This window comes from Morone saxatilis, unplaced genomic scaffold (assembly GCF_004916995.1).
Source record: "Morone saxatilis isolate NCDOM2014 unplaced genomic scaffold, NCSU_SB_2.0 Contig11, whole genome shotgun sequence".
NCBI lineage: Eukaryota > Metazoa > Chordata > Actinopteri > Moronidae > Morone > Morone saxatilis.
This window is the reverse complement of record NW_023339663.1, coordinates 17,879,033-17,887,010: the sequence shown is the minus strand read 5'-3', so window position 1 is coordinate 17,887,010 and position 7,978 is coordinate 17,879,033. Positions and strand designations below refer to the sequence as shown.

General features: G+C 40.3%; 2 protein-coding genes across 2 annotated transcripts in view; both read right to left on the bottom strand.

Moving 5' to 3' along the window:
• The window catches only part of kifbp (kinesin family binding protein), a gene marked incomplete at its 5' end in the record, with an annotated part of 7,034 nt that extends 3,158 nt beyond the window's left edge, over positions 1-3,876 (bottom strand). Inside the window, 8 exon segments of the mRNA XM_035652378.1 lie at positions 1-112; positions 546-658; positions 897-990; positions 1,279-1,403; positions 1,681-1,739; positions 1,942-2,021; positions 2,590-2,688; positions 3,151-3,876. Coding sequence (XP_035508271.1) covers positions 1-112; positions 546-658; positions 897-990; positions 1,279-1,403; positions 1,681-1,739; positions 1,942-2,021; positions 2,590-2,688; positions 3,151-3,618 — 1,150 coding nt within the window.
• Positions 3,877-4,272: 396 nt separating this feature from the next.
• On the bottom strand, positions 4,273-7,712 carry mpc1 (mitochondrial pyruvate carrier 1). Its single transcript, XM_035652377.1, has 5 exons — positions 7,521-7,712; positions 6,426-6,429; positions 6,136-6,232; positions 5,639-5,771; positions 4,273-5,218 (listed from the first exon to the last, which is right to left on the bottom strand). The coding sequence occupies exons 1-5, from the start codon at positions 7,589-7,591 to the stop codon at positions 5,194-5,196; spliced, it is 330 nt and encodes a 109-aa protein (XP_035508270.1). The 5' UTR covers positions 7,592-7,712; the 3' UTR covers positions 4,273-5,193.
• Positions 7,713-7,978: the final 266 nt, after the last annotated feature.

The window sequence follows — 7,978 nt, the reverse complement described above, 5'->3', positions numbered from 1 at the left end:
CAGAGCCAAACAGCAGAGCATTCTTCCGGCCCTTCTCTTCCTCCTCCTCCTCACGTCTCCTCGCTCTCTTCAGCTCCTCTTGGCGATCAGTATCCAGCTCCCCAATGTTGTCCTGGTCACAAACACACATACAAACACATTTTAAGACACACGCATTATAGGTATGTAGATCTAAGCTCAGATACACACAGACATGTCGACAGGTAAACAGTAACTTAGATATGTAAACACACAGATATACAAATACTCTACATCAACAAACTGGCCTTTCAAGGTTTGGACATACCAAAAACAGGAGATTTAAAGTGGTAATACTTAAAAATATTTTAATTTAAGTGCTACATTTCGGGGGCAAACTTATTTTCTGCTAATAAATGAGGTTTTTATGAGTGTGCTTTTTCCTTCTGCCATAGTGGCTATCACTTTTTGTATGAGAGGTGTGGACTTGAGTCTCATGACTTGAGGCTTCAGTCACATGTTGTACTGGAGTATAAATATTTTATAAACACCACACAAAAGTGCCCACACATTCAACCACGCAGTACCTCCAGCAACTTCTTCGCATCCTGCAGGAGGTTGAGACAGTATTTGATCCAACATCTCGCAATCTCTGCCCTCTTCTGTCTGAGCTGTTCCCTGCGCTCACTCTCTGTCTCACCTGGGTCGGACAGAAGGAGAAGATGTTAAGATATGTAACGATGAAGTGAGAGGCAGTCAGGAGGAAGAAGCAAAATGGAGGTAGGGTTTGCCACACAAGTGAAGAAATGCTTTGCAACACAGCTCTTTCCTGTCTGACTCAACTGCACTTGACTACAGCTGCAGGATACACAGGAAATAAGCAAATACATATATGCTTTTTTTATGCATATAAATGAAAGGTTTGGATAGATACTTACTCTCCTGTGCTGCGGCCTCAGAAGGAACCTCTCCTGCCAAACCTGATATGACAGTAGCTGCTGAGAGGCAATGTCTGCCTTCCATGTATCGGCCCTGGAATCATTAAATGGACCTCCCATTACTTACACTAAAAACAATCTATTGTGACAGCACTAGCGAACACTTGGAGCAGCTCTAACACAATGTATCATTATTACAATCAAAATTCTTTTCATGTTATCAAACTGATTTGACTTCATGTCAAAAATTTTAATCACAAGTCAAACATTTCCAGATCGGTGAAAATGTGTAAAAAGCAAAGCAAAACAGATGCAAAATTATTTTAGATTAGAGGTTTTGAATCAATTGTTTCCAATCAATTTAAATACATTTTTAAACTACCTTAGTGATGTAATACTGTGATAGTGTAGCAGCGTTGAGAGCCCACTCCATTGGACTGAACTGATTTAACTGCAATTGTCTCTGCAGGGTAGTGTGGCAGTAGGTGGCAGCACGCTCAGTCTCACCTGGGAGACAAAACACTAAAGTTAATATGACTATCATCAAATAGAGCAGAACATGAACATACTAAGACTCCAGCTTCATTATATTCACATAGATAAATATGAATTTGTAAATGTCAATAGATATTATGCAACTTCAAGAGACTCCTCATTAGATTAAAGTGGATGTTAAAGGATCAAAGATACATTTAATACATTTTTAAGTTTCTAATTTACACAAACCACTAAATGTATACTGAATACTGTTCTACTTATTTGACTGAAACAAGATCAGACTCACCAAGGTTTTTATAGACTTGGGCAAGATAGTACATGGTATGAGTATAAGCCAACTCAAACCTGAGAAAGGAAAATTGGAGAAAGTCAAAGGGAGAATGGGTAAATGGAAGGGCAGAATATAGCAGAGAAACATAAAACTAAAGCCAGAGTTTGCTGCATGAATAACCACTATCATGCAAACTTTGGGACAAAATAAACATGTAGTAAGTCTGTAATTGTACGTGTGAGTTCGTGTGGCCTCTGTATGAATGTCTGGAGTTACCTCTTGGTCCTGTCCTGATGTGTGAGCAGCTTCTCCTCAGTAGTAAAGTAGTCTGTCATATCAGTGGGAGGACTCCCATCCTGAAAAAGACAGAGAAGAAAACACATCAACTGTGGCTGCTGATAAAAAGGATTTGACCCTTGTAATGTTCAACTGCAGCCATGCTGGTTCCACAATCTCGCTGCAAGAAGCTAATACGTCTCTGTTCAATTTGTAATTCTCTTTTGAGTGCTGGCGTCAACAAGTTACAGTGACTGACACACATTTTGAGCAACACTGCATGCAAAACTGCTACCATTGTTGCTGTCTAATGCACTGTATTCACACTAATTTGAGAGTTGGGATACGTTTTAAGGATAATGTGGCAACCTAAATAATGCAGAAAAATGCAATGTCCACAGCATGTACGTGACTTTCTGTATTAAATACACAACAATGCAACGTTCTGCCTTGGCTCCTGACAGACAGGTGAATTATCTCTCACTAATCTGTCTCCCACATCACCATGGTGTACCCTGTCAAGTGTTTATCATGAGTCATACGATGGACTAGCTGGGAGACAATAGATAACAACTGTATTCTCATTCCTCCTGTAGCTAACCAAATCAATGCACCAGCAGCTTCAGTGACACAGGAAAGCGACCTTACCTCCTTCATATAACGCTGGTAGATGTATTCTGCTGTTTCAAGGAATCCCTGAGCTGTCTCCGTCTCATCGCGGCCTGCCCAAAGGATGCCCAACTGGTTCTACATAACACAAATTGATTTGGATAAGCAAGAACTTACTCTGTTTACAAGGCTTTTTAAAATCACCCTGATGGATCTGATGGACTGTGATTCGTGTGAATAACTACGATAAAGCATAAATAGTTTGATATGTGCGAAGAAGGGGAGTGGTGGTACTAGCTGTGGTAAACACAGGCCCAGACCGCTCCAAGAAATGGCGTTATTGATGATGCCATTGCCAATTTAATTAGGGGTTTAACACTATTATACTCAATTGGTTCGTGGTGGTTGATTCGTAGTATGTTTTTAAACATTATTTTTTTATTTAGAAATGCTGGTTGGGCTTAATGTTGGCTATAGTGAGCATGGCTGTTTGTATACAACTTGTGCTAATGTCTGGGGACAGTGACAGCCTGGTTATGAAGGTCAGTCAGTCAGCGTTATAGCATTATTGGGGTAACAGACAGACAGACAGACAGATACCCTGGCATGGATGAACAGCGACACATTCTCGGATGACACTCTGCATCTCTCCAGCAGTTTCATGCAGTTCATCAGATGCTCCTGCCCGGCTGACAGCTCCTCTGTGTCGATATGGTTGACGCCCAGATAGTACTCAATGGCCCCGAGTTTAGCGACCCGCAGCCCGGCTGGCGAGTCGCCGCTGAAGCCCTGCCCGAACACATCCTCCCTCTGCCCGTCCACTGGCGGCTCTGTGGGCCGCTGGTCGCCGCTCTCTCCGCCGCTATCCTCTTCACCGTCGACATCCTCTTCACCGTCGACGGCCTCGAAATTCTTCAGCGAGCAGTATATCTCTCTGAGAAGCTCCCTGGCCTTGTATTTGGACCGGAACGGGTCGTTTTCTGGGTCATTTCGTGATTCAGTAAGGGTTTGGGCGTTGGTGAATTTGTCGCAGATAGCTCTCCAAACATCACTGCCGAGGGACGCCATGTTGGTCTTCTTCTTCTTCGTCGTGGCGACTGCAGCTGTCTTTGTTTTACTGCCATCTGCTGGAATTAGGTGGGTTATCTCCTCACATGTCAAAGTGTCTCCAGCTCTGCTATTCTCACAAAAACCAGACAACCATTTATTGCCCAGTAAGTCAGTATCAGTCCATCTTATTTACTTGAACCTTTGTGTGTCCCCAAGGTATCAGTTATAAATAAATAAATTCACTACTCACTAGTATTGTAGCTCACTAATGTACAATTTTTAAGGTACTTGAGTATTTCCATATTTTGCAACCTTACTGTATTACGCTACAGTTCAAATAATATACATCTTACTCAACTACATATCTCTGACAGTAACAGTATAGTCAGTGGCTACTTGTAAACGAACATCTTCAGTTTATAAATTATAATGCATTGTAATTGATTAAACTATCCTTATTGAAAAGATGTGTTTGGTGTTTATTTAACAAGGACATTGGGTTGCAGAGCCAAGTGTTAAATACAGAGGTGGCCTCCTTGACATTACCTTGGTGAACTATCTGACATTGTAAAGGTTACCTGGTCCAAACAATGACCATGGAACAAGACTTAAGAGACAAACAGGAATCAAATTAAAACTCAACTTAATGAAAAACAATAACTCACTCTGAACTGTGTTTAAGTTCATTATATCCAGTTTATTTTCACAAACCCAGAGGATCAAATCATTAATCAGGGAAAAGTAATGTGGATTATACAATGTCAATAAATTAATGTGAATGACATATGACAAAAACTCACAGTACATGTTTGGTCAGCACTGACAGAAGCAGCTTGTCTTGTACAATATGCTCTCATTCTGATTGTACAGCTGTACAGTGTGGGCAGCTTCACCACATAAAAAAAGACAAATGTATTTATTTTGTGTGAGTTAAACATGTTTAAATAATCATCATTCATTATGCTGTAAAACCATGTCAAATTGCATAACTTGCTCCACAGCATAACAAACTAAAAGCTTTGCTCTGTATGTGTGTGTCCTCTATGTTTAAGCAACGGTTAATGAGTGAAAGTCCATATGCTAGGCCGGTGATAATTTGCCATGCTGTGGACATACTAGCACAAATGGACCTCAGGCTAAGTTCTCTATGAAATACCATTAATATTTCAATTACCAAGCAGAAAAGAAGGTAATAAAAATATTAATGCTGATGACCTGAAGTTAGATGATTAGTAAATAAGGAATTATTCATCCTAGTTTCAAAGTGTGCAACAGCCAAAGGATCCAGTGTGCAACGCATATAACCTTCAGGCTTGTAAGCTGAGTGTACATTCACCCACATTATATTTTTGTGTGGCATGTTGAATGTTGCAAACATCTCAAAATAAATTACAGCAGTTGACCTTCATTCTTGGAGGAAACTATCTGCACTGTTCTGTTTGTGTAGTAAAAAGGAAATAAAACTTCATAATGGTGAACTGTCAGGTTAAAAAATGGTGCCACGGTTTTAATCATCAATTAAGATGTTTAGATGTATGGGTTTTGATGTGCAGGTTTAGGAGTCCGCTGAAGCTGCATGGTGCCACTCTGCCACTAGGATTTTATCTTCTTCTCCATGCTGAAATGATATACAAACAGTCAGTGTGCATACAATTCTGTTAATTATCCTAAATCTCCCTATCATATCACGTTCTGAAGGCATGCTACTCTGAGTTTCCCTTTAAGAATATTGCTCTTAAGTTTAGTCATTGATGAAATGTTGATCTGGGTCAAAAGTCATGGTGGTCAACATGAAGACCAGGTTGAAAATAATATTTTTGGTCATTATTGTAATCACAAATAACATGCAAAAACAAAAAAGGAAGACCTGTTTTAAAAGTTAATGACAAAGCAAATGGTATAATAGTAGCCTATTAAGCCACCTACATAACATCACAAATATTCCTTAAGCCTTGCAAAGAACATGCAGTAGAATTATATTTTGATTACTCTGTTCATTATGACAACAGGGGAAAAAAATGAATAAAATGTTGCTTACTTGTATTTGATGAGACGCCCTCCCTGGATTAGCTGCGCTGTCTCATTGGTCAAATGGCAAGCAAACAGTAGCCAGTTGCGTGGCTGCACCTTGTAAGCGAACCTCATGAAGAGCAGTGAATAGCAGGAAAGAGCTGAGAGGAGGGAGAAAACACATAGGCAATATTTTATTACAGCAGTGTCTTCTCATTAACCGCTTACTGCTGGACACTTCTTATTCTGCTCCAAACATGCAACATAATGTCACCTAACTTAATTTCACACAAGAAAATAGATTATAGACTAACAAAGTCTATCTATCAGTACAAATGTTTCATATATGGCTATTAGGAGAAGGAGAAAAAGGGACGGCGCAGTTGTAGTTTACTTTAAATAATCTCTTATTTCCCATTAACCTTGAAAGTAAAAATTATAATTATAAACCTAACCCTTGTGCCCTGCATGTGTACATCTGGGTCAGATCAGATCAGCACACGTGTCTCTGTGTGTGTGTATTACCGAAGGTCATCCTGCCACTGATGATCTCAGGGCTCTTCTTCATATCTGCGAGGGCGGCTATAGGAAGACCCCAGTTTGCCACAGGACCCCAGAAATGCTGACACATACACACAAAGTGACAAAATATAGTTTATTAGTATTGTGAGTTCCAAAATAAAGGATAGCCAACACACGCTCTGTGGCAAATAATTGGTATGACTATATTGTACAGCACAAACGTTCAAAGACAAACAAGCAGAGAGACACAGACAGAAACAGAAACACTGACAGACAGATGGATAGGTACTTACCGTGCTGTTGAATGTTTCCAGGGGCACATAGAAGAGAGGAGAACATCAATACAGATAAGTTAGACTGATATGAGCTAGGTCACGATAGTTACTGCAACCTAAAATACTTCATGTGGTTGTTTCAGGCAATTCACAAATGACGAGAGGACTAGTACAATTTTAAGAACCCAGGAATCCACATTGCTTAATTAGGTTATAATAAATAAGGTCACATTTCAGTACCTCGATGAAAACATTTGACTACACTTAAGGTGTAGTCAAATGTGTCTTTTCTACGAACAGACTCTTGTTTTGTCAGAAAGCCAAAGACACACCAGAAATGGTGCAAACGGTAAGATAAACCATTATAATGTGTGCCTCAGCCACATCTACAGGGCCTTTGTTTGACTTTCACTTGAATTTCAGAACATTACAGATCATAGCTCCTCAAAAATCGCTATCTGTGACAAATGTAAACAAAGATGGCCTCTTGCATCACTGTGTTATAATTCAGCCTTTGCTCTAAATGTTAAGCATGCAGCCAGTTTGTTGCAAGTACACACACCACCAGAGCATTGTGTACACACTAAACTAAGTTAAGTCCTGACACCTTGTCAGAAAGTAATGAAAGCAGTTCTCTCTGTTTGTCTTTGTCTCTAAAGCCACATTAGAGGCAAAGTAGCTCCATGCAAGTAAATTAGAGCCTCTTACAAGTTATGACCCGCGTAGGCTTACGTGTTGTTTTCTGTGTTTCTACAGCAACTCACAACATATCCCTCCAACGGGACTATAGTTTAGTTTGGATAATGTTTTACAAACACTCTTCCCTCCAATTACAGCCAGACTCTTGAAGTGCTACCGACGAGGGCTACAGAAAGCACAGTCGTCCTTGAAAACTAGCTTTAGCAGAGAAGAACAACGCCAATGCTACAGACAGTAACACACAAATTGTTATACATGTACCGAGGGATTTTATTTTACAACCCTGGTTGGACAGATCAGGGCGTTAAAAGCAGCCGGCGGGTCAATGTTATCTAACCTAATGACTCGACTAGCTAGCTACTTTAGCATACGAGCTAACAGATTATAATATAGCTAGTAGCTTCCTCCACATACCTCATCAAATATTCCCTGAACTCTTTGCTCTTCAGGTGGTCAATAGCTTTCCGTGCAATTGTCCCTGCCATGGTTTAACGATAGGGTGGACTCGTGGGGTCTGTTCTGGCCGAGGAAAGCACTGTTTCGGTGTTGAAGGGCGACTGACAGCTTCGCTCCGAGGACGACTGGTCACAACATTGGCGCTTTACGACACTGTCGCAACTACAGCGCAACCTCAGACGGCCGCCTGTCTAGGTTGCGAAATTAGGTTAAAACTATTACTACTGTAGGAAACATTAAATAGATAAGAGTCATGAATCTGTTAAGCAGGTGTGAATAAAGGTGCCCATGTTGCTACTGAATCCCTGCTTCAAAGAGAGAAGTACAACAACACAAAAACACAACAAAACGTCGTGCAAACTCTGTATAGATAGATAGATAAATAGATAGATGATAGATAGATAATAGATAGATAG

Excerpts from the sequence above, each read along its gene's own strand:
- mpc1 (XM_035652377.1), bottom strand. The coding sequence starts at position 7,591 with ATGGCAGGGACAATTGCACGGAAAGCTATTGACCACCTGAAGAGCAAA. Across the intron at positions 5,772-6,135 it reads CAGTGGCAGGATGACCTTCG|CTCTTTCCTGCTATTCACTG; the intron begins GTAATACACACA and ends CCCTCCTCTCAG. Across the intron at positions 5,219-5,638 it reads GGGCGTCTCATCAAATACAA|CATGGAGAAGAAGATAAAAT; the intron begins GTAAGCAACATT and ends ATATCATTTCAG.